This window comes from Bubalus bubalis, chromosome 6 (genome assembly GCF_019923935.1).
Source record: "Bubalus bubalis isolate 160015118507 breed Murrah chromosome 6, NDDB_SH_1, whole genome shotgun sequence".
NCBI lineage: Eukaryota > Metazoa > Chordata > Mammalia > Artiodactyla > Bovidae > Bubalus > Bubalus bubalis.
The window spans coordinates 92,093,959-92,120,585 of NC_059162.1; the positions used below are offsets into that span (position 1 = coordinate 92,093,959).

A 26,627-nucleotide genomic window follows, 5' to 3' on the forward strand; every position below is an offset into this window, starting at 1 on the left:
AGCGTGCTTACAAGGTTGCACGAAAAAGAAAGCCTGTGAACTGATGGGAAACAGAAGCAGAAGTGACTATCTTTCCAAAGATGCCCAGCCCTAAGGGAGCAGAGGATAAAGGAAATGGGGACATTTTAAAAATACTAAGTCACTGAATGGAATTAATTTGCTTGAAAATGCCTCAGGTAAATCTCTACATTGAACAAAATGGGTCTTATAGGCAACAGTTGAAATTTGGTCATATACACCTTAAGCAGATATTCAACCTTATCGTCACCAGGCGTGGTACAAGCAAAAATGTGTTTCCTGACATGATACAATGTATCACTGACAATATTCTTGCCCCAAAGAATCTGTTCACAGGGAAGCAATCAGTCCTGATTATGCCTCTTGTTTCAGCATAATTAGGTGAACTTACCATTTGGGTGTCAGTTACTTAGATACATCCATCCATATGTAAATATTCACAACCTATGCACTTAAGTTGTCTATATTTTATATATATGTGAGTTATATATAATTTTTTAAGTGTTCCAGATTGAATGATACATTATAGTGCCTCTAGTAAAAAGGCAACTAGAAAATTTTAAACTTAAAACTTTTATTTTAAAATAAAATACTCTATGCCAGAGCAGGAGTGAGGTTGGACCAGGGCTGAGGCAGCCAAGGCCCCTCCTTCCCACATCAGTGGATCCTGCCCAGAGTATGCCTGGCTGCCGTTGCAGGCAAGTGGGGTGGAGTGTGACTGGGCGGTGCCGGCGCTGAGACAAAGCTGTTTCCAGTTACAAAGCAGGGATCACAGCAAACACACCCGCCACAGAAGCACTATGGCATTGCTTCTCCCTCTGCTTAGCAGCCCCCAAGGAGACTAACTGCCTTCTTACACAGAAACTAGTGGAGACTCTGAAGCCCTTTGGGATTTTTGAAGAGAAAGAGGAACTTCAGTGCAGGATTTTAATTTTGGGAAAATTAACCTGGTAAAAGACTGGATACGAGAAATCGGTGAAAGCAATAATCTTCCACAATCTCTAATTGAACATGCTGATGGGAAAATGTTTACCTCTGGATCTTGCAGATTAGGTGTACATACAAAAAACTGCCAATATTGATGCATTGTGTGTTGCACCAAGACATGTTGATTGAAGTGACTTTTTCACCTCATTCTATGATAAGTTGAAATTACAGGGAGAAGTAAAAGATTTAAGAGCTGTTGAAGAGGCATTTGTACCAAGTTATCAAACTGTTTGATGGAATAGAGATTGTATTTTGTTTGCAAGATTAGCACTGCAGACTATTCCAGGAAACTTGGACTTAAAACATGACAGTCTGCTTAAAAATTTAGATATGTATAAGAAGTCTTAATGATTGCAGGGTTTTGATTTTGTTGCAAATCAATGAAATGGTTTTACGAGATGTTTTACATCTAGTATCAAACATTGACAACTTCAGGTTAACCCTGAGGGCTATCAAACTGTGGGCCAAATGCCACAACATCTACTCCAATATATTAGGTTTCTTCAGTGGTATCCTGGGATATGCTCGTAGCAGGAACTTGCCAGCTTTGTCCAAATGCGATAGCATCAACTCTTGTACATAAATTTTTCTTGGTATTTTCTAAATGATATGTGTTTAGATTATATTAAAATAAAGTTGATTATAGACACTGAAAAAAAAAAATAAAGTTGGTCCTGTAAAGATGTGGAGCCATTAGAGAATTTGAATATAGTTTTATTAAATTAGCATTTTAGAAAGATCATTGTAGTTCTGAGTTGGGGGGATCCTGGGTCTGAGCAAATATGGATTAGTCATTTCTTTACATTGTTGTCATATCCCATCAGTCAGAATTTGCCTTTAGTTTGAGGAATAATTACAAAACTTGAAAGCGTAATTACAAAACTTGAAAGCACTGATCTTGGGACTTCCTTGGTGGTCCAGTGACTAGGACTGTGCTCCCAATTTAGGGGGCTCAGGTTCAATCCCTGGTTGGGGAAGTAGATCCCACATGCTGCAATGAAGGTCAAAGATCCTGAGTGTGGGAACAAAGACTTGGTGAAGTCAAATGAATAAATAGAATTAAAAATATTAAAAAACAAAAAACCCCACCAGTTTTAATTTTTAAATTGATTCTTTAGCTATTTCTTATTGTCGTTTACCCTTAAAAAGTCATGTAGTAAAAATTTGGTTCTTATAAATGTTTAGTGTCTTATGCCAGTTTTATTAAAAAGATAGAATACTAGTATAATTTATTGTCTTTGTGCTTTGTGCTGGAGTGGCAGAAAGATATTATTTTTGTACAAGAGACTGTATAATTGGTAGAGTTATAAGATAATTTTTGAAGAAGCTGTTTACAGAACAGATGTGTAGAAATCCTGGACAAGTTAATCACTGGTGTGACTTTTGTTAACTTTAAAGAACTCTGGGGAAAATGGGATAAGGTTAGCGCTCTGTACATTTTCACACTATAGATTTGATTAGTCAAGTAATGGTTACAGTCCAAGTAATGGTTACAGTAAGAATATACAGTAACCCAGGGCGTATACTAATGCAATAAAATTGTTGCCATTTAAAAATAAAATATAAAATATAAGTTCATTCAGTGCAGCTTAGAGTTGGAGAAATTGACCTGGAAGATGAAGATACCTGTTTAGGGTAAAAAACCGAGAGAGGCTGAACCAGTCTGACAGAAAAAGATGTATAAAGCTCCTTAAGTGGTCACCAAGTTGCAGTAGTAAAATCTAGGTGTTGAAATTGTAAACCTAGGTGGAAGCAATCTACTGAGCCTTGGTTAAATGAGTTAAGCAAAGAATTGAGGTGTGTAGAATTTGAGAACCTCCACTCTAGCCTACTTCGATCAGATTGCCTCTTCTCAGCACTGGATCTGTTCTTTTACAGAAGAAACTGCGTTTCAGACCCCCAAATCTAGCCAGATGCCTCGGCCTTCAATGCCATCATTAATTAAGACATCACTGTTCTCCTCAAAATTATCTACTCCTGATGTTGCAAGTCCCCTGGGCACCCCATTTGGCTCTAGTGTAGTGAACCGGATGGCTGGAATTTTTGATGTAAACACAAGCTATGGGTCACCTCAGAGTCCTCAGCTCACAAGAAGAGGGCCAAGATTATGGACTTCAGCTTCTGGTGAGGACCGTTTATTTTCTAAAATTTGAAATGTCATAGTTGCAGAGAATCATATAGCCTAAGTTTTTGCCTTCTTGGTGTGTGTTTTTTTTTTTGTAGATCAGCAAATGACTGAATTTTCTAATCCTTCTCCATCTACCTCTGTTAGTGCTGAGGGTAAGACAGTGAGACAGCCCAACGTGATTTATTCATGGATTCAGAATAAACGTGAACAGGTAGGATGACATGGGTATAGGGTTTGTATTTACATATAGCTGCGATTCATGGGGTCGCAAAGAGTCGGACACGACTGAGCGACTGATCTGATCTGATCTGATAGCATTGAGAACATCAAGGATCTCATATAAGTAAGCCATCAGGAATAAATAAAACTTTGGGGATGCTTCATATATCAAATTGACCCATATGAAATTACTAGTATTTGGTTTTGAGTTATACAAATTACAAGTTCATACGGCTTAACCTAATGCAGTCAGTGCCTTTTATCTATGAATTCTTTCATTTAAGAGATATTTATTGATTTCTTCATATATACTGGGTGTGTTTTTAGATACTGGGAAAACAGCAAACAAAAGTCCCTGACTGTATGTTTACGTTGTTGGGAGAAATATCAATAACCTCAGATATGCAGATGACACCACCCTTATGGCAGAAAGTGAAGAGGAACTAAAAAGCCTCTTGATGAAAGTGAAGGAGGAGAGTGAAAAAGTTGGCTTAAAGCTTAGCATTCAGAAAACTAAGATCATGGCATCTGGTCCCATCACTTCATGGGAAATAGATGGGGAAACAGTGGAAACAGTGTCAGACTTTAATTTTTTGGGCTCCAAAATCACTGCAGATGGTGATTGCAGCCATGAAATTAAAAGATGCTTACTCCTTGGAAGGAAAGTTATGACCAACCTAGATGGCATATTCAAAAGCAGAGATATTACTTTGCCAACAAAGGTCCGCCTAGTCAAGGCTATGGTTTTTCCAGTGGTCATGTATGGATGTGAGAGTTGGACTGTGAAGAAAGCTGAGCGCCGAAGAATTGATGCTTTTGAACTGTGGTGTTGGAGAAGACTCTTGAGAGTCCCTTGGAATGCAAGGAGATCCAACCAGTCTATCCTAAAGGAGATCAGTCCTGGGTGTTCATTGGAAGGACTGATGCTGAAGCTGAAACTCCAGTACTTTGGCCACCTCATGCAAAGAGTTGACTCATTGGAAAAGACTCTGATGCTGGGAGGGATTGGGGGCAGGAGAAGAAGGGGACGACAGAGGATGAGATGGCCAGATGGCATCACCAACTCAATGGACATGGGTTTGGGTAGACTCCGGGAGTTGGTGATGGACAGGGAGGCCTGGCATGCTGCGATTCATGGGGTCGCAAAGAGTCAGACACGACTGAGTGACTGAATGAACTGAACTGAGGGCAGATAGCTGAGCGAGCAGGTGTATTATAGTTCTGGGTGGTGAGATGAGGTAGCAGGCACCTGGAACAGCTTGTCAGGCTCATTAGCTGTTGTAAAGACTGAAATTTTCTCTGAATGAGATGGATGACTACTGAATGGTTTTACCCGCAAGAATGAAATGATGTAACCTTACATTTTGAAAGTACTGCTGTGTTGAGACTAGATCCTCAGGGGGCAGGAGTGGAAGCAGAGAGACAGTAGTAAAGCTGTTAAAGTAATCTGGTGACCTGATGACGGTATCTGGATAATGATATCTGTGACCTGAGTGATGGTGGTGGAGACTGTAAAATGTGATCAAAGTCGGGGTGTATTTTGAAGATAGGTATGATAGGATTTGCTTATGGTTTAGTTGTGGTGTGAAAGAATCAGTGTTGATTGTGAAGCTTTTGGCCCAAGGATCTGAAACAATGTAGTTGCAGTTTATTGAGTTGCAACTTTCTGATGATTCTGGAAAAGAGATTTGATAGAGACGAGGTAGGGAAATCATGAGTCTGATTTTAGACATAGCAATTTTGAGATACTAGACAATCCAGTGATAATACTGAATAAGATATTAGACATGTATCTGGAATCTAGGGGAAAGTCCAGGTTAGAATTGAAATTTTGGAAGTCATCAGAGCATGAAAGCCATGAGACTCCATGAAAATTATTGGAGAGTGTAGATATAGAAGAAAAGAGATGCAAGAACTGGAACCGTTTGATGACAATGTCTGGCAGATGAGGAATAGCAAAGGAGACCGAGCATCATTAAGGTGAGAAAGAACCAAGAAAAGGGCGTTTCAGACAGAAGTGTCAGATGCTGCTGAAAAGAAAAGATGCTGCTATGTCTGAAAAGAAGCATGAGGTTCAAACTAAAAATGAACTGGTGTGCTAGGAATATGGAGGTCATTGAGTCCTTGACAAGAGCTATTGGGTGGAGTAGTAGCAACAAATACCTGACTGGCATGGGTCCCAGAGAGGCTGGGAGAGGAATTGGAAGACACAGAGAAGCTACATCTTTCAAGGAGATTGACTGTAAGGGGACCAGAGAAATGGGCTAATAGCTGGGGGAAGTTGAGAGGTCAGGGAAGGGTTTTATTTCTTCAGATGGGAGAAGTAACAACATGTTTGTTGATAGAATGCTCAGTTAATAGAGAGGGCAGAACTGAAGGCATTTTACAGAACGTCAGCATCACCTGTGGCTCCATGTGTGTAAGTACTGCTGTGTCATGAATTCACTTTCAGCTCAGTTGGCTTATGTAGCTTTTAACTTAATACTGAGAAAATTATTTTCCTTGTAAGTATCAACTAGTAGAAAACTACTTCTGTCTTAAGATCTATTTCTTTTTTTTTTTTTGGTAGATGAAACATGCTCTTTTTTTTGGCATTAATATTAAGAGGTTAAAGGGTAGGACAGTTGTAGAGAATTGAGAAAGAATATGGTTTTAGGAAATGTCACCAGAACTACTTTTTGATTATGACAGGGCTCTCATTTGAAGGCTAGACATGTGTACATGGGAGTGCAGTTTAGATTAGATGGCCTGTCTTGGTTATCCAATTTATAGTACAAAGGTATTTACTTACGTGGTTTACCTTACCTTTCTTTGTAAAGCGTGATGTGTTTCATTTAAGTTAGTGTCCGGAAGAACCTGGAAATGTGTAATATTATATTTGAGTAGCATTGAACTGTTCATGTGATAATTCTTCCCTTTTTTTCCATCTCAGGTTAAGAATTTCTTATCAAAACGAGTGCTGATAATGTATTTTTTCAGTAAGGTAAGAATATGTAGTTATAACATTGGGAGTGGGGGGAGAGAAAACAAAATAAGAAATGAAGTAGCAAATAGGATTAGACTTTGCAATATTTAGTTTGATCCTAGCAAGCCAAACAGCTTGGCATCATGCTTCACTAAACCTCCCTTTAAACAGTACCTGACCTAGACAGGCATCTCCATCAGTGATTTCCCGAGGCTGGGCTCTAGTGGCCTTCTGGGTCTCTTGGCTGCAGGCAGCTTTGTGCCAAGATGTGGCCCCTTCCTGCAAAGTGAGCAAATCTGTGGCTATCCTTCATGGCTCATGCTGACATCATTGTGGCCAGTTTGGTGTTCAGAAGAGAGATAACTGGGTTAGACTGCAGGTGTTAAACTGGTGTTGGATTAAAGTTATAATTTAGGCCACAAACTAAATGACTTTCCAGCTTGTCTGTCAGCTGCCCCAGCTGCTGTAGGAGAGTAAATCTCAGAGGTAAAAGCTAAGGATTCATTCCTGTTTTCACTGCTACAGCTGTTGTGTGTCAGTTAATCCTTTGATGAGGAAAATCTTTGCCCATGTGTAGGGGAAAGAATTTTTGTTTTAATTATTTTAATCTAGCTTCTCTGTTTTTGCAGATACTGCATTATTAATTAATAGTGCACTCGTATTAATGCCTTGAAGTGAAAGTCTGTATTGGCAAACATTCCTCATTTTATTCTTTGAGGATCCTACTCTGGTGGGGAGAGAGATCTGAGTAACTCTGGTAGAATATAGATACATACACAAAGAATCCTTTCAAGTTCTTGAAACTTTTTTCACTGTGGTAGCAGGGAATATCCATGCAACTAGCAAGAATGTTTGCCAGAAATAATCTGTAGGCTCTCCATTAGAGCCCTGGGAAAACCATCAGACCCCTGAGAAAGGTGTCTCATCTTCTGCCAAGAGAAAGAGGAGTTGTCTGAAGTTTTAATTCAGAGTGTTGTTTCAGAAGGATGGGAAGAAAACTTAGCTTTTGTCTTTTGTGTGCCATGCTCCTTTCACTTGCTAAGTTGTGTCTGACTCTTTGCCACCCTCATGGATTGCAGCATGCCAGGCTTCCGTGTCCTTCACTTTCTTCCGGAGTTTGCTCAAATTCATCCATTGAGTTGGTGATGCCATCCAACCATCTCATCCTCTGTCACACACTTCTCCTGCCCTCAATCTTTCCCAGCATCAGGGTCTTTACCAGTGAGTTGACTCTTCGCATCAGGTGGCCAAAGTATTGGAGCTTCAACATCAGTCCTTCCAGTGAATATTCAGGGTTGATTTCCTTTAGGACTGACTGGTTTGATCTCCTTGCTATCTAAGGGACTCTCAAGAGTCTTCTCTAGTACCACAATTTCAAAAGCATCAATTCTTTGATGCTCAGCCTTCTTTATGGTCTAGCTCTGACATCTGTACACGACTACTGGGAAAACTGTCCCCTCATTTAATTCTGACAGCATTCCTGTGAGGTGTCTTTTTGGCCTCATTTTACAGAGAAGGAAGCTTGAGGCTTAGAGGGGTCAGGTAGCTAGCCTGAGGGCACGTAGCAAGTAAGTGGCAGAGCAGAAGCTGAATGAGATCTCCTTTTTCCTTGGAAGTGAATGCTACCTTAGATTCTGATTTTGCAGGTGGATCTGTGTGATAAGGAGTTGTAGACACTGCTGCTTAACGTAGGGAAATGTAACTTGCTATTGTTGTGAATGGGCTTCATTGGCTGTATTATGATAGCCACTTACACAGGCCAATTGTTCCACGTCACAATACCTTGCTGTATTAAAGACTGTTGGGTGGTTTTTCTTTGTAGTGGGGTTGAAGGTAGACACTTTAGGAGAGGTAGTATGTACTTACTTAGGCAGTACTTTTTTTTTTTTTTAAAGCATTCCTAACCATTCTCTTTGGGCTTCCTTGGGGGCTCAGTGGTACAGAATCTGCCTGCAATGCAGAAGAGGTGGGTTCAATCCCTTGGAGAAGGAAATGGCAACCCACTCCAATATTCTTGCCTAGAAAATCCCATGGACAGAGGAGCCTGGTGGGCTACACTCCCTGGAGTCGCAAAGAGATGGACGCGACTGAATAACTGAGCATGCATGCAACCATTCTCTTGAATGATCTCTATGTTAATCCTCTGAGGTGGGTTGAGGGAACATAACTTATTTTAAATGAGAAACTGAGGTACATAGAGATTTAGATACTTGGCCGGGGTCACACAGTAAGTTGTAGCAGAGTGTTTTATTGCAGTTAAATCATAATGTGTAAGAATTTCAGGTCTTAGCTCTTAAGAGCAGCTGTGAATTTTTTATTATTTTAGTCTACATCGTTGATTAGATGAAACGATAATTTCTGGGCAACTGACTTAAATGTTTTGTCGTCTTTCAGCACCCAGAGGCCTCCATTCAGGCTGTGTTTTCAGATGCCCAAATGCATATTTGGGCATTAGAAGGTAAGTAGTCTCAGTGAGCTGTAGCAATGATTTATTTATTCATTAAATATTGAAGTATTTAATGAAAGATCAGTTCTGGACTTTGATCTCAATCTTTGAATTTTCAGATACATTTTATGTGTTTGTTTTATATAGATAAATTTTTCTTATTTAGGTTTATTTCAATTTAGAGCTTTTCCTTGTATGTAAGTGGAGAAACTGAGCCTGGGGTTCTTGCGTCTCTCTTTACTTCAAAAAAATTGCAATTAATAGATTGTTTTTTAACCATCGCCTTATGTTGGTGTAACTTGCTTAATATATTTAAACATATTTAGCTTAGGTTTAGTTGTTAACTATTTCTTTTCATCTTACAGATACTACCTTCTCAATGTTTAAATGATACTTCCTCAGAGAGGCCTTTCCTGACCACCCTATGAAAAGTATCCTTACTTTGTCCCCTTATCAGGCTTTGTTTTCTTAGCCTTTATCACTGCCAAACACAGTATTATTTAAAAGAACTTTTTTCTTTTAGAACATAAGTCAGATTCATCTTATTTAAGACTATTGCAGTTGAGTACCTTTTCCATCCCTTTTGCCTCTTTTTCTATTCTATTACTCCCTTTTTTATTTAGACTTCTATACATTCAGAATATTAATTCATCCTCAAATAGATGTATTGCAAGTGGATTTGCCTAATTTTGATTCACTTTTAACTTGTTTCTTCTTTTCCCCTTGAGGTTTGTCTCACTTAGTAGCAGCATCATTTACAGAAGATAGATTTGGCGTAGTCCAGACCACACTACCAGCTATTCTTAATACTTTGTTGACGCTGCAAGAGGTAGGCAATATATGGGTTGGGCGGAAGTAGAGGTCCTGTCTTCTCCCCCGCCTAGCTTTTTCTGTTTGTTTCTTACATTTCACATTGAGTAACGAAAAACATGTTGGAAGTCAAAACAATGGTACTGTTCTTACCGTCAGGTACTTACAGTCTAAGATGGACTAGGAAGACAGACTTTTAATTCATTTGTAAGTGTTAATTTTATTGTAACAGAGAAGGTATATTAAACCTGTAGGACATACCTCTGGTATTAATCAGATTATTTAGGATATTGGAATTCTGTTCATTACTATAGGTTTGCATCCTTACATAATTTGTAGCTCCTGAAAGTGACCTGTAGTTAAGTTACTTGTGTAAATAAGAAGTTACTTATCGACTAGAGGCTTAAGAAGATAGAGCTGGGACCAGTGGATTCCTGCTACGAGGCTGGGTGCATCGTTTTAAACTAACAGGTCTGTTTAGTCCTAGGCTTAAAGGAAGAAAAATAAAACATATGCTTCTTGTTTTTCATTAGGCTGCCTTTCCTGACTTCCTGTTGGGTGATATGTTTTCACTGCCTTGTATTATTAGTTCTGTGTCAGACTAGGTGTATAAACACTAAGGGCTGGGGGCATTTAAAGGTAGGGGCTTGGGTGTACAGGTTTTCTGGAGGAAGTATTTCTGAACTGGGTTTGAGGGATAACAACTGGTGCATCTTTGGGTCTTGGGAAGCAATTTAAGATATGAGAGAAAACAAGCTTTGCTCTTCCTTTCTTCAAATCTCAATTCATTTTACCTCTTAGAATGTCTTACCCTTCAGAACCAGTGATTTTTTCCCTTCACTTTGTCCTCTTTGTGCCTACTTTCTCATGTATGTTATTTGAGACATGTATATACCCGTGGATAGCTTTATTATTTGGGTTCACTTCCCAACTACCTTACTGTAAAGAAAGAATTTTCTACTATTTCCACAACTTCTACTGTTTGGCTTATCTAACTACACATTAGGGTAACCATGATTATGGGTGTATCTTTGGTATTCATAGCATAGCTTTTTTTTTTTTAATCACTCTGGTTGTGTAGTTTAAAATAAAACAACAGTACAATGTTCCCTAGTCTACAGAGTGATTTCATATCATTATTTTTTTGAACTTCAAGTCTACCTTGTGAAGTAAAGTGGAGATGTTTCGGCCCTGTCTTACACATGAAAGGGGCTTGGTAGTGCAGCGGCTTACCTCAGATCTCACACACATCTTAGTGGCGGAGCTGGGACGTGATGTGATCTCACTGCAGGCATTAGCAGTGGAATAGACCTCAGGGAAAGCTGCAGATCCAGTCTCTGAACTTGTCTACTGTCTTCTGCTGGGCTTTTATTTTTACATAGGGTTCTCTTCATAGAGAATGGCTCTACTTTTAGAACTGTAACTTTCAAACTTTTTAGACTATGATATGTAGTACATTAGACTCAGAATATAGAGGTGGGATGTGTGTGTGTGTAACAAATAAAAGATTCTTACAACAATGCTTACCTTTTATTTTGTGCTTCATTCTAATGTTTTCCACTCTATTTCATTTTTTAAAAAATGCTGGTTGAAACAGTCGATTTCACAAAGATCACAGTGCCCTAGAGGTATTCTGCACCAAAATTACTTTCTTCTCACCTCTTCACTATCAAAACTCGTAATTCTTCATAGTTGATTATGGCTAGGCATGATAAGGAAAGCAAATTTGTTTATTTGGTTGTAGTCATTCTTACTTTTGATTAGGAAGGTATGGAGCTGAACTGAAAATACTTTTGAGGGGCAGAGGAGAAAGAGGCAAAGGTATATTTTTGAGAGTTTGGGAAGCGGTAAATGGAACAAAAACCCCTCTTTGTGCGAGGCTTGTGGCATCTCTTCTCCCCAAGACAACATCACAGTCACTCTTTCGGTCATGCTCTACAGTCATCAGATTTTGCAAACCACCTTACAGTCTTTCTACCCCATATCCCAAGGTTGAGTGTCGTGAGGGAGTCAGTGTCCACATGGATATTTATCCCACACTTTGACTTTCTCACTTTACTTTTTTAGAACTTTTTACTTTGTTTGGGGAATAGCCGATTAACAATGCTGTGCTAGTTTCAGGTGAACAGCACAGGGACTCAGCCAGACATGTACATGTATCCATTCTCCCCGACTCTCCTCCCATCCAGGCTGCCACACAACACTGAGCAGAGTCCCATGTGCTATACAGTGGGTCCTTGTTGGTTATCCATTTTAACTATAGCAGTGTGTACATGTCCACCCCAAACTCCCTAATTTTCCCTTCCCCTTCCCCTTCTCTTTGGGCAACCATAAGCTCATTTTCAAAGTCTCTTGAGTCTCTCGTAAGTAAGTTCATTTGTATCATTTCATTTTAGATTCCACATATAAGGGATGTCATATGGTATTTCTTCTCTTTCTGACTTACTTCACTCAATAAGTAAGTCTCTAGGTCCATCCATATTGCTGCAAATGGCATTGTTTCATTCTTTTTAATGGCTCAGTGATGTGTACACCATCTTTATCCATTCCTCTGTCGATGAACATTGAGGCTGCTTCCATGTCTTGACTGTTGTAAAGAGTGCTGTGGTGAACACCGGGTGCATGTATCTTTTCGGATCGTGTTGTTCTCCGGATATGTGTCCAGGAGTGGGATTGCAGGGTCATATGGTAGCTCTAGTTTTAGTTTTTTAAGGAATCTCCATACGGTTCTCCAGAGTGGCTATACCAATTTATGTTCTCACCTACAGTTAGGAGCGTTCCCGTTTTTCCACACCCTTTCCAGCATTTAATGTTTGTGGATTTTTGATGATAGTCACTGTGACTGGTGTGAGGTGGTATCTCACTGTAGTTTTGATTTGCGTTTCTCTAGTAATTAGCTGGATTGAACATCTTTTCATGTACCTCTTGCCCATCTGTATGTCTTCTTTGAAGAAATGTCTATTTAGGTCTTCTGCCCATGTTTTGAGTGGGTTGTTTGTTTTGATGCTGTTAAGCATCATGAGCTGTTTGTAAATTTTGGAGACTAATCCCTTATTGGTCTCATCATTTGGAAATGTTTTCTCCCAATCTGTGGATTGTCTTTCATTTTGTTTATTGTTTCTTTTGCTGTGCAAAAGCTTTTTAGTTTAAGTACGTCCCATTTATTTATTTTTGTTTATATTTCCATTATTCTGGGAGACAGACTGAAAAAATATTGCTGCGATTTATGTCAGAGTGTTCTGTCGCCCGTCTTTCACACACTCATCAGTCTCAGCCTTTGACTGTCAGCCAGGCTTCATCGGCCTGTGTATTCTCCACTTGCAAAGCTTAAAAGTCTAGGATTCTAGCCTCTAAGCCAGAGTCCTTGAATGTTTTTGTGCCAGAGATCCCTTTAGCAGTCTGATGAGGCCCATGGACTTTTTCCCAGAATAATGGGAAAAATAAATACATTAAATATGAAGCCTTTCAGATTAGAAAGGAAATCAGTTATATTAGAAGATAATTTTGAAAGTATTAAGTTTGTGGTACATTAATACATTAAACAACAAGGTCTATCAGTGGGTCTATAGAGAAGGAAATGGCAACCCACTCCAGTATTCTTGCCTGGAGAATTCTGTGGACAGAGGAGCCTGTCAGGCTATAGTCCATGGCGTCACAAAGGGTCAGACTGAGTGAGTGAGCATCAGTGGGTCTAACTCATCATTTTGAAGTAATGATAAGATGAATGGTATTTAAAGATAATTACACTAGTGTGATGAAAATATTGATGATTTCTGTTGGTGGCAAAGTTAGAGGAACTACTAATGCTATTGTGATTTACTGTTTCATAATTGAAAGAATTGCTAAATTTTAATTAGAGTGTAGTAAAGATAAACATGTCATTTTTAGCCCAAAATTCATGGCCCCTGAATTCTATCCATAGATCTGTGGGCTATATAAGAGCCCCTGTCTCCCCCATGCACAGCCTTTTATGCCTTTGCTTCTTCTGTACACTCTCTTTGTCTTTGCTGATATTTTCACTTCCTTTGTTTTTCAGCTCCCCCCTAGCTACACATACGTTGTTCCTTATCCAGGTTACACCTTATAATCTGTCACTTCAGCCGTTTTGTTACCAGTTCCCTCACCTCCTAGTTGCCAGGTCCTTCAGTTGCACCCACGTGGCAAAACTCTAAGGGATCAATCCCATACTGACCGCCTACCCTTTCTCTTGCCCATCCCTCCTACTTCAGCCTCACTTCAGGCTCTTGGCATTCCTGACCTGAATTATTACTATGGCCTTTTGCTCCCTGGACTTAACAGGGACCCTGCATTCTGACTTCAGCCACTGTCCAGTTGTTCCCATAAGCCCTCTAGATTCATAACCACCACGGACTATTCTATTTCCTTCACCCCTGCCCCAAGTATATTTTATTTTCTTAACCTAACTCTAACTCTGTACGTGATGCCTCTTCTCTCTTTCTTTGCATAGAACACATTTTTCTCGTTTTCTCTGGCTCCGCCTGTAACCCCCATTTCATCGTTTTATTACACTGCATTTCCATTGTCTGTTTACTTTTATCGTCTCTAGTCAGAGTAGGGGGCTTCCCCGGTGGCTCAACTGGTAAATAATCTGCCTGCAGTGCAGGAGACCGGGTTTGATTCCTGAGTCAGGAAGATTCCCCTGGAGAAGGAAATGGCAACCCACTTCAGTATTTTTGCCTGGAGAATTCCATGGATAGAGGAGGCTGATGTATAGTCCATGGGGTTGCAATGAGTCAGACACGAGTAGAGTCACGGACCTTGTCTTATTTCTGTATTCCTAGCATCTGACCTCGTACCTGGCAAATAATAGGTACTTATTTATTAAATGCTTGTTGGATGATTGCTGGATAGCTTCATGGTAGGTTTGATGGGTGAAGGCTTCTGTTCTGGGGCCTGAATTAAATGACAGTTCTGATGTGAGTTAATTATAATAGTCACAAGCCCCTTCATTTTGTAAGACAGGGATGTCATGTGACTCATATGAGTCCTGTTGTATGTTTTTGGCTTTATATTCTTTGATGTAGAAGGGATTCTTGTTCTTAATAACAAAAATAAGTTCTAAATATCTCTGTAATTTAAGGCAAGTTATAAAATACAGGCTTCTGGATCTACTGAGGAACAGTTGTGTGTGGGGCTTCCCAGTTGACTCAGTGATAAAGGATCTGCCTGCAATGCAGGAGACTCAGGTTTGATCCCTGGGTCGGGAAGATCCCCTGGAGTAGCAGATGGCAACCCACTCCAGTATTCTTGCCTGGAAGATTCCCTGGACAGAGGAGCTGGGTGTGCTACAGTCCATAGGGTTGGAAAGAGTTGGACACAGCTGAGCACACACACAAACACAAGGAACAGTTATATGTAACTATTTTGTTCTTTTGCTTTACTTTTCACTGTCAATCACTTCAGCCATTTTACTGAATCATTAAAGACAAAATATGAAAGAAAAGGGGAAGCCTTTCATTCTTCAAACCTTTCAGAGGGCAAGGAGTGGAGGGATGGGTATCCTAGGACAGTTGTTCCTAATAATAGTGAGCCAAGCCATCCTGGGAGATCCAAGTATTACAGTGGGTTCATGAACCCATACATGCATTGCTGCCATCTGAATAATTAATGTTTGTCTGACATAGTTACCACTATTTTTTAGAGGTTTCTATATACTGTTTTGGTTAATTGAAATACATAGTCATTTAAAAGCATTATTGAGTTCATGGAGTTATTTCCTACATTAGTGGATGGAGAACAGTTACTGTCCCATGGAATTCTACTACATAGCTATCTATCTGTCTAAATGTGTGTGTGTATATATATAGTCTTTAAAAAGGATCCTTATATGTAAAAGTTTGGGGACCAAAATGGTAGAATGGTTTGTTTAATTAAAAAAAATTTTTTTTAATTGTGTTAAAATACACATATAAAATTTAAAATACACTTAACATTTTCGCTGTCTTTTTGTGTATAGTTCTGTGTCATTAAGTACAGTCACATTGTTTAACCGTCAACCACTTTTTCATATTTGAAAGTATGTTTTAAACTTTTCAGAAAGCCTTCTAGTCTTTGAAGAGTCACTGTCACCTTGATATAGGATATCAGCTCTATCTATTATATTTTTTGCCTTATCACCTGAAGGCCAAATTTCGATATACTTGGAAATTTGAAGTTGACCTTTATACTATTCATATATTCAATAAATACTAATTATCAAACAGTTCAGCGTGTGCTGAGATACAGAATAAGAAAAGACAAACATGGTTCCTGCCCTCCAGAAGCTTGAAAAGTGAAAGTGGTAGTTGCTCAGACGTGTCCAACACTTGGTAACCTCAAAGAGAAGGTCATACAAATAAGTAACAGAAAGTAAAATAGGAAGTCATACAAGTAAGTATAATTATAAGTGCCGCAATGTACAAAAATGCAGGGTGATTAAAGCACATAAAACAGGCAAGTCTAACTAGTCTTGTGAATAGGAGATTAAAAGGAAGGGTGTGAAGTCATGAAAGGCTTCCCTTAGGAAGTGACACAGAAGTTAGACGGAAGAACGAAGAGGAGGAAAGGAATGTTCTTGAGGGCCAGAACTCTTGAGTTTGAAGATCCAGATCCAGAGACCCTTGACCAGTATTCTTCCACAAGTCAAACTGTTTTTGTTTCTCTAGAATCGTATTTTTTATTTCTCTCTCTCTCTCTATATATATAATATTTATATTTATATATAGTATATTATATATTAATATATACTATATTGTATACAATATATAATAATTGTATATTAATATATTAATAATACTTATATAATTATATATTATTAATATATATTAATAGTATATTATTATAAATATATTAATATATTATATATATAATATGTGTGTATATATATTATATGTATATATATAATTTATATCGGAGAAGGCAATGGCACCCCACTCCAGTACTCTTGCCTGGAAAATCCCATGGATGGAGGAGCCTGGTAGGCTGTAGTCCATGGGGTTGCTAAGAGTCAGATACAACTGAGCGACTTCACTTTTCACTTTCATGCATTGGAGAAGGAAATGGCAACCCTCGCCAGTATTCTTGCCTGGAGAATCCCAGGGGCAGGAGAGCCTGGTGGGCTGTCTATGGGGTCACACAGAGTCGGACACGACTGAAGTGACTTAGCAGGATATATAATTTATATATTATATATTTTCAGTTTTTATGTTTTATTTCTGTAGAATCCACAAGAAATGTTCTTTCTTTAATTTTTGTAAAAATCCCATAAAGTTAGAATAAAGTTTATTTTGCATGATTGAATCTCTCTCAAAAAAACTATATCTATATCTGTTGGTATGACTTACTCAAGATCGTGGTCAGTAAATGGTCGAGTGAATTTGTAAACCAGGCTTTCACACCCCAAGTTCTTTCCTTTCTACCATATCGGATCACCTCTGCGAGGGCTTGGCAGAACATGTATTTCTTAACTTCCTTTCTTAATATCGACTGTAGCAGGTTAGAAGAGCCAAAGTGTGAGATCTAGGGGCAGAGCTCCCTGTGTTTAAATCCTAGCTCGTACTAAAGCACTCAGGGTGCCTAGCCCATGCTATTGCTGTGGTTGTTGTAGTCGCTGAGTTGTGTCCGACCTTTTGCGACCACATGGACTGAAGCCCTCCAGGCTTCTCTGTCCGTAGGATTTCCCAGGCGAAAATACTGAAGTGGGTTGCAATTTCCTTCTCCCAGGGATCTTCCCGACTCAGGGATCAAACCCATGTCTTCTGCATTGCAGGGGGATTCTTTACCACTGTGCCACCTGGGAAACTCTAGCTTATGTTAAGCGCTCAGCAAATGTTAGTTAGCTCTTATTACCTTGTTGTCACTGTTACCATGCTGTATGACAGAATTCTTGTACAGGAGAAAAGATTTTTAAAGGTTAAAAAGAAAGTACTGCTGTCAGTACCGTAAGCAAGTAGTCTGGGTGACAGTGTCAGACAGATGCCCAAGGCTCCACTGCTCTCTGAGTGACTAGAGCAGTTTATTAAAGTTTTCTGAGAGCAGGATCTTCATTTATGAAATGAAAATAGTATCTTGCAGGAATATTATGAGGGTTAGAAATAATATCTGTGAAGAGTTTAAAATGGTTCTTGGCAAGTATAATATATGCAATAAATAGCATATACTATTATTATAAACAATTAAATGAAACAAGTGGTTATGAGACATGGCTTTGTTAGCAAATTATTATTTAAATGAGATGATATATATATATATATCACAATTAACTGAGTTCCTGACACAAAATAACTGCAGTTGATAAATTTAGCTGTCATTATCATCATCTGATACTGTTATTATTCTGTAGCAGTGGTTCTCAACCAGGGATGATTTTGTTCCCCAGGAGGTATTTGGTAGTGTCTGCAAACAGTTTGATTGTCACAGTGGGGGATGCTATGGCATATGTTGTGTAGAGGCCAGGGACGCTGCTCAACAGCCTGCACTGCACAGGTCAGGCCCCACAGGAAAGAACCGCCCAGTCCAGAATGTCAATAGTGCTCAGTTTGAGAAACTCTGATCTATAGTCATGATTTCCAGTAACAAAGTCCACTCTTATCCTTAACATTTGTTTTGGATTCTGGCTTTAGTGGAGCAGAACCCTTTTTAACTAGGTTATAGTAGGATCATTGAGACCAGGGACTTTGAAGGCTCTGCATGGCAGACTTCTGTTGATGACGTTGATAGATAAATAATCAGGAAAGAGCAACTGGAGTTTTCTGTTTATGTGGCCTTTGTGCATATGCTACTGCGTATAAATATAAATGGGCAAAAAGTGCCTGTTTCCATAGTACAGCCCCTCTTTAGGCTTCTTTTAGGGCCAAAGTGAGGCCTTCATAGAATTTATTTTTCCCAGAGTGTATGTATATTGTTCAGTGGTGTATTGTACTCACCACTTACTCTTTTCATTGTTTGGGATAATTCTTAACTAGATATTTGAGATTCCAATTGTGTGATCTGAGTCTTAAGTACAGGAACCAATGCATAAAATGAGTGCTCAATAGATACTTGTTTAATCTCGTAGCTGATTAAGTGGATACTTCAGTTCTGGTAACCATGGGCCTATCATTAAATACTATAAACCAGTGTTCTCTAGGTTCAAGTTATTCATATACTACCATCATAGTTTTTGCCTTAACTGTTGATTAGCATCCACTATTGTCATTATTTTAGTCATATACCACCTAAATCAATCTGATTTTGGTGTTGACCATCTGGTGATGTCCATGTGTAGAGTCTTCTCTTCTGTTGTTGGAAGAGGGTGTTTGCTATGACCAGTGCGTTCTCTTGGCAGAACTCTATTAGCCTTTGCCCTGCTTCATTCCATATTCCAAGGCCAAATTTGCCTGTTACTCCAGGTGTTTCTTGACTTCCTACTTTTGCATTCCAGTCCCCTACAATGAAAAGGACATCTTTTTTGGGTGTTAGTTCTAAAAGGTCTTGTAGGTCTTCATAGAACTGTTCAACTTCAGCTTCTTCAGCATTACTGGTTGGGGCATAGACTTGGATTACTGTGATATTGAATGGTTTGCCTTGGAAATGAACAGAGATCATTCTGTCGTTTTTGAGACTGCATCCAAGTCATCCCCTTCTCCTTCTGCCCCCAATCCCTCCCAGCATCAGAATCTTTTCCAATGAGTCAGCTCTTTGCATGAGGTGAGCAAAGTACTGGAGTTTCAGCTTTAGCATCATTCCTTTCAAAGAACACTCAGGGCTGATCCCCTTTAGAATGGACTGGTTGGATCTCCTTGCAGTCCAAGGGACTCTCAAGAGTCTTCTCCAACACCACAGTTCAAAACCATCAATTCTTCGGTGCTCAGCTTTCTTCACAGTCCAACTCTCACATCCATACGTGATCACTGGAAAAACCATAGCCTTGACTAGACGGACCTTTGTTGGCAAAGTAATGTCTGTGCTTTTCAATATGCTATCTAGGTTGGTCATAACTTTTCTTCCAAGGAGTAAGTGTCTTTTAATTTCATGGCTGCAATCACCATCTGCAGTGATTTTGGAGCCCCCCAAAAAATAAAGTCTGACACTGTTTCCACTGTTTCCCTATCTATTTCCCATGAAGTGATGGGACCAGATGCCATGATCTTCGTTTTCTGAATGTTGAGCTTTAAGCCAGCTTTTTCACTCTTCTCCTTCACTTTCATCAAGATACTTTTTAGTTCCTCTTCACTTTCTGCTATAAGGGTGGTGTCATCTGCATATCTGAGGTTATTGATATTTCTCCAGAGGATGAGATGGCTGGCGACTCAAATGGATCACCAACTCGATGGATGTATGTGAGTTTGAGTGAACTCCGGGAGTTGGTGATGGACCGGGAGGCCTGGCATGCTGCGATACATGGGGTCGCAAAGAGTCGGACATGACTGAGCAACTGAACTGAACTGAACTGAACCACCTAAATGAACTATTATTTACTTAGTATTTTAAGTTAAATTTATTTAAAAGGAAACAGTATCACTGTTGTAAAAGGGAAGCTAGTTTGACTTGCTATGAATAGATATAGGTCTACCATTCCTTATCTCAAACCCTCAAATTGTTTCAAAATTTAGATATTTTAAGATTTTTCAAAATGTTACATGGTATACACAATCATACATTATGTAACACTGCTATTGCTATCTGAGGTAGAAGCCCCTTAATCAGATACAGTAAGGCTTTTCTCCAGTGAAATATCTGAATAGTCATAGCAAGTGGAATAAAGAATATAAATAACCTATGTCAGCTTAGGTTAGGTTTTATTGTCAGATCAGGGCTTTTTGGATTTCAGTATTGAGAAGACAATGAAAGAGAAAAGACAGTAATTTTAAGTAATTCTTTTTGCTGAAGTCCCCGAACCTGAAGTCTTCTTGTCGTTTTGTTGTGAAGGGAAATTAGAGAGGATTAGAAATGTGTTAAGGACACATTATCTCCATACTGAGACTTTCTTCCCCAATGTAACTTTTATACATTAGGGTCTGTTGGACCCAATTTAAGTTTTGGCATTTATTTTTTTGAGCTATTCGAATTATTTGTAGGGATTGGTATTTTATGACTTTTATTCTTTCTTAGAGTTCTTTTAAAGAACAAAGAGAAAACAAAATTCATTCCTTTACAATTACCCTTTCGACCCTTTTAAAATCTGAGATGTATTATGGAATCCTAGTGATTTTACATTTCCAGTGTCTTGAAACAGTTTGCTATTTGATCATCCTAGGAATTATTTCATCATTACTCATCAGTTACCCCAATTGTGGTAAAAAGACCAGTAACAAACAGAAGATGATGAAATCATATAGTATTGCATCATCTTTCAAGAAAAGGTATATAAATAGTCTGAACAAACATCTTTATAGTTTTTTTTAAGCTTTCAATGAATACAGTTGCTAATTCAGATTTAAAAGATTTTCCACCAATGATGGTAAAAAGGAGAAAATTGTTAAATAGTTATTTAGATAAAGCGGACAATGCATGCAGAGACACAGCACTCTAGAAATTTATATGATTCTTAAATGGATGCATACTGAAGGTATACAAAGGTGTATTCAAAAGTGATTGGAAGGAAATAGTTGATGTTGAAATGAAAAAAAGTCACATGTATAAAATAATTTTATATGTGATTGATCATTTCAGTTCATCTTTATAAACCTAAGAATGAAAATGTTTTGCACAGTTGGGGTACCAAAAAAATGGCTGAACTTTGCAATGAAATTATGAACTGTCAAAAGTTTTTTAAAGTATTGTGTTTTGATGGTGCAGATGCAAGAAAAAGAACCAGAAATAATGATAAGCTAGAGTCTGTTGGAGATATATCTTCAATTTGAAATCAGTATTATAGGATGGATATGTTCCAGGTTTGTTCATGATAGCTGATAAGCAGCTAGTTGCATTCAAAACACATTTCATACTTCAGATGTTTATATCTTTGAAACCTGGAAACTATGTTTATAATCTTATTTATATTGCTTTAAAAGTATTTTACATTATCCTGTCATTCTTATTTCTGTAAATTTTTTGTAAAAAGACTGTAAAAAGGGTCCGCTGAACCCAGGTGAAAATGATGATGACTATTTTGCTAGTATACCTAATTAAGGTTTATAAGAAAATTGAAAAGGAAGTAATGTTTCCATTGTGGTTCAGTGTTACTTAATGTTACTTAAGTATGTCACTGAATACTATCTTCCATACTGCCTAAAAGTATCTCAAGCATGCCCCAGTCTCGGGCATCCCTCTTACAAGTTTCTGTTGAAAGAATGAATTCTTGGACTTGCAGTTATTGTGACAGACTGAACACACGCATCAAATCTTGTTCCTTCCCCCTAAACTCTGCTAAACTATAGTGAAAGTCTTTTAAAAAGACATAAATCCATAAATAGGAGAGGAGACAACAGCAACAGAGTTTTCAAAGCTGGAGAGCAGATGGTTGAGATAACTAACTTAGCAGAGTCAGAGGCACCTGCGAAGGAGGCAGTGGGGTGAGCGCCAAGCACCTCTGGGGCCAAGGCCTGAGGGACAGACGCCAAAACAAGGAGGCTGTGTGAGCCCTGTTGAAACCCAGCTAGAGCCCTAGATTCTCCGAGGTGCCTCTCCCTCATTCCAGAAGTTAAGTTTCATCCTGTAGAGAGAGTGCAGCACTGGCTGTCAGGACTGGGAGAGTTCATAGTTGCAGGCACTCGACTAGAAGCTTAGCTCTGTTACCTGCTCAGCTTCCCTGAGCACTGGGAACCAGGCCCTCCAGAGAGGGTACTGGAAGACTCTTCTTTGGGAACTCTGATCAAACCAAGAAGAAAGACCTAAAGTTACAGAGTTGGCACTCACCCTCCCCGCCCCGTACACCCCCCCACCCCCCCGAGAAAAGTCCATGCACATCACCTGTTGTGAAGCCTGTTGTCGGTAATCCCCAATCATGTACTCAAAGTTGTTATCAGTAATTTCTAGTACTCAGAGCTTTTGGTCCAGCTCTTTAGAAGGTCCTATATAGTCTCAGTCTTGAGCCAAGGATCAGTATGTTTCAAGGGAAATCTTCAATACAGATGATAAGAGACTAAGTGGAGTACAGAGGGAAAAGAAACTCTAAAGCAAAAATAAACTCCAAAATATAACAAAAACCACAAAAATCCTCAGAAATAAAAGAGGGTATTGAATCCTGGAAACAAAAATAGGATGTTGAAATAAAAAGGATCATTTAATTGACATAAAAGAACTCTTGAAATTAAAAACATGATGGCAGAAATCATTTTACCTCGAGTCTTAGGTACTTTTTTGGTGCTTACATCCATAACTATAGATAATAGACTTATGCTATTGCTTCTTGTCACCTTAGATATTATACTTGCTGCAGTAGATTAACACAGTTATTCTTCTCAATCTTCTCTTCTCCCTTCTCTTAATATAGTTATAGCATTTAAAGGGGCTTCCCTGATAGCTCAGTTGGTAAAGAATCCACCTGCAATACAGGAGACCCTGGTTTGATTCCTGGGTCGGGAAGATCTGCTGGAGAAGGGATAGGCTACCCACGCCAATATTCTTGGGCTCCCCAGCATTTAAAATTATAATATTTACCTTTGGCTTTTGAAAGTTATACTTAAATCTTTTTCTTACATTGTCAAGTATGTAAATGAATCAGTTTCACTTGTGAATTCTCTCTCCCTACCTATTCTTGCACATAGATGCTCTACAATCTAGAATTGAAAAGGAAGATAAGCTAGTTTTGTAAATAACCTTACTTACATAAAGTATAAAGTTTGATCTTTTTTCAGACTGAGATTCATAATAAAGGTATTCTTACCTGTCATGCATCGTAAGCAGAGTAGGACATTTGTGTTTCACTTCCCACTTTTGATTTTTCAAGGCTGTAAAAGTATATAACTGCTTTTTAGAGGATGGTTGTAGACTTTTCCCTGGTAACTGCTGAAGTGGCAGAACCTTGACTTCACTGTTTTTCAAACTGTTTGAGTGTGATCCAAAAGAAATACCTTATTGTATGTCTATGTGTTATCTCTGTATCTATCTATATGAAATGAAATCTCTTTAATCCTTGCACTGAGTTGGCTTTTTTGATAGTCTGAACTAATGTGTTTCCTTTTTTTCTTGATATAGTCAGTTGACAAGTACTTCAAGCTTCCTCATGCTTCCAGTAAGCCACCTCGGATTTCAGGAAGCCTGGTGGACACTTCCTATAAAACATTAAGATTTGCATTTAGAGCATCACTGAAAACAGCCATCTATAGGATAACTACCACATTTGGTGAACATCTGAAGTAAGTTTACCTCTTCTATTCACTTTCAAGACTTCCCCTGAGAAACAGGCATGAGAATTAAGGCTCATAAATTGAAAGTGTTTTTTTGGGAACTTCTTGATTCTTACTGGGAAGTAACAGCTTAGATTTATATTTAATGTTTGTGATTTAATATTAGATTTAAATCTATTAGATTTAATCTGTTTACAATAGATTTAATATTAGATTTAATATTTTAAAAATTGGCCTATTGTATAAGCTTTGGGACCTTCTTTCAGATGGATAAAAAAAAGAGGATAGAAAGTTATAAAAGCAGCAAATATAATTATATATTGTTTTCTTAAATTCCTAAAATAACCTTAAGGGAGAAAAAAGGCAAAATGAATACTCTCCAGAAAGGCATATTAAAAATAATTCTGTTATTACATCTTGGTTAGCAAACCAAGACTTGGGGTGAGCAGAGTATTCCATAAATGAGTCCTTGGTGCTTTGTGAATCATACTGGAAAAACAGCAACAGATCATAACACCTTCAGAAACGGAACCAGAAAGAAAACCACAAATGCCAAGCCTGTGTATATTTAGTTTCATTGATGTTTACTGCTTTCTTTTCATGAAATAATCTAGCTAGGCAATGTAAGGGATACTAGTTTACTAACTACGTTTATCATAATTGTAAATAAACTTTAAAAGATAAAAGATTGCTCTGTTTTTTTTCTGTATGCAATTAATAGTTTAGAACTTCTTCAAACTAGCTGCTTTTAGAAACAGTAGTATATTTCCTTTTACTTCCGTAAGGCAAATACATAAAACATACTATATGCATACCTAAGGTAGCCACAGCAACAAGTTTATGGAACACTTTGGTTCTGTGTGGGAATACAGAAAAGCTGTAGATAACCCTCTGTCCTTAAGAAGTTTATTCATTTGTTTAAAAACAAACCAGAAAAAAAGAATCATTGAGTGCTGTCTAGATCTGCAGTCTCTAATACGATAGCCACGTGTTGCTATTTAAATTTAAATTAAGTTAAATAAAATTGAAAATCCAATCTGTCAGTTACATTGGCCACCTTTCAAGTCCTCAATAATGACACATGGCTACTGGCTACTATACTGGACAGCTTAGGTATAAAACATTTCCATCATTGCAGAAAGTTCTTTTGGACAGTGCTATTCTAGACAATATACTTAGCACTTTTCATTTATTCTTCTCAAAGAGCCTGTGAGTTATAGAGGTTATCATAATTGTATAATATAGAAACTGAGACTCAAAGAGCTTAAGAACATGCCTGATAGCACCGTCAAGTCAGTGTTAGAACATAAAGCTGAAATTAGGTCTTTCTTGTTCTTAAGATTCCACCTTCTTACCCTATACAACACTAGACTCCCTCCAAGACGTAAACTGTAAGGTTTAAGGTATAAATGTAAGGTACAAGATGTAAGGTACTCTTAGAAAATTCTCAGTGAATTCAGATAATGAAATACAGATGATGATTGATATATATTCATGATACAACCAAAACAGGAAGAAAAGGGGAAAATAGATTTCTTCCATAAGCAAAGTAGATGATTATTAAAAAAACTGTAAGAATGAAACTCTGCCTTAGTTTCTTTTCTCTGAGTAGAGCCATATATTATATATATACTAAAATTGATGAGGCCAGTAAAGACTATTTTGTGCAAATATTGGACAGAATGGTAATAGTAGAAGCATTAGATTTGGAATTAAAACATTTGGATATATGTCTGAGTACACTACTGTCTGTTGTAGTTGTGGACAAGTTATCTATTAATTTAAGTAACTTCCAGGTAGTAACTTATGCAGGTAGTAAGTTGTAGAACCAGAAATTAGACTCTAAATCTTTTGGACCCTAGAATTCTATATGCAGACCTCTGAAAACCATTCTGATACTGTTTTTCCTGCCATGAAAAAGGTATATTATTTGTCCCATTTTATTTCATTTGCTGTTAATAGAGATAAAATAGGATCATACATATGTAAAGCCCACATACATTATATATTATTGTGACAACAACTATTATTATTGTTGAATAATAATGTGAAAAGTGAAAGTGAAAGTCGCTCATTCATGTTCGACTCTTTGCAACCCCATGGACTCTACAGTCCATGGAATTCTCCAGGCCAGAATATTGCAGTGGGTAGCCTTTCCCTTCTCCAGGGGATCTTCCCAACCCAGGGATCGAACCCAGGTCTCCCGCATTGCAGGCGGATTCTTTACCGGCTGAGCCCCAAGGGAAGCCCAAGAATACTGGCATGGGTAGCCTATCCCTTCTCCAATGGATCTTCTTGACCCAGGAATCAAACCAGGGTCTCCTGCATTGCAGGCGAATTCTTTACCAACTGAGCCAACAGGGAAGCCCCTGTTAATACCTGGTTTATTCATTCCCCAGAGCTTCACCTCTGACAACCAGCTATAAATGAAGTAAACACTTGAGGTGTGAAAACTAACACAGACCAGTTACACATTGGAGACCTTCATTTAATATCTGTTTACTCTTAATTTAGACAAGTTTGATTTACTGACTTTCCAACCAATAACATTAAAATTTGAGAGGAAGACTACTATTAGAGTTGAGTATTAACAACAGTGAGAGAAATACAGTGCCTGCTGGCAGAGGGGAATCATGAGAATAAAAATCAAAAGAAAATCATGAGAGAAGACTTGGTGTTTGAAAAAATTCAGAGCCATTTAGTTAGAGATGACAGCCTCCCTGGCACGGAGAGAAAGTCTATTCTGAATAGTAAAGTATACTTGAGATGGTTCAGTTAGTGGCA

At 38.3% G+C, this 26,627-nt stretch overlaps 1 protein-coding gene and 1 pseudogene across 2 annotated transcripts in view; both read left to right on the top strand.

The window, feature by feature from the left end:
- Window positions 1-26,627, top strand: part of NDC1 (NDC1 transmembrane nucleoporin) — a 61,401-nt gene that overhangs the window by 31,342 nt on the left and 3,432 nt on the right. For both annotated transcript variants that reach the window (XM_025288682.2, XM_006061751.3), the window contains exons 12-17: window positions 2,884-3,129; window positions 3,229-3,344; window positions 6,285-6,335; window positions 8,712-8,775; window positions 9,492-9,592; window positions 23,692-23,852. In XM_025288682.2, coding sequence (XP_025144467.1) covers window positions 2,884-3,129; window positions 3,229-3,344; window positions 6,285-6,335; window positions 8,712-8,775; window positions 9,492-9,592; window positions 23,692-23,852 — 739 coding nt within the window. The remainder of the gene's footprint in view (window positions 1-2,883; window positions 3,130-3,228; window positions 3,345-6,284; window positions 6,336-8,711; window positions 8,776-9,491; window positions 9,593-23,691; window positions 23,853-26,627) is intronic.
- LOC102396383 lies at window positions 168-1,668 on the top strand (annotated as a pseudogene).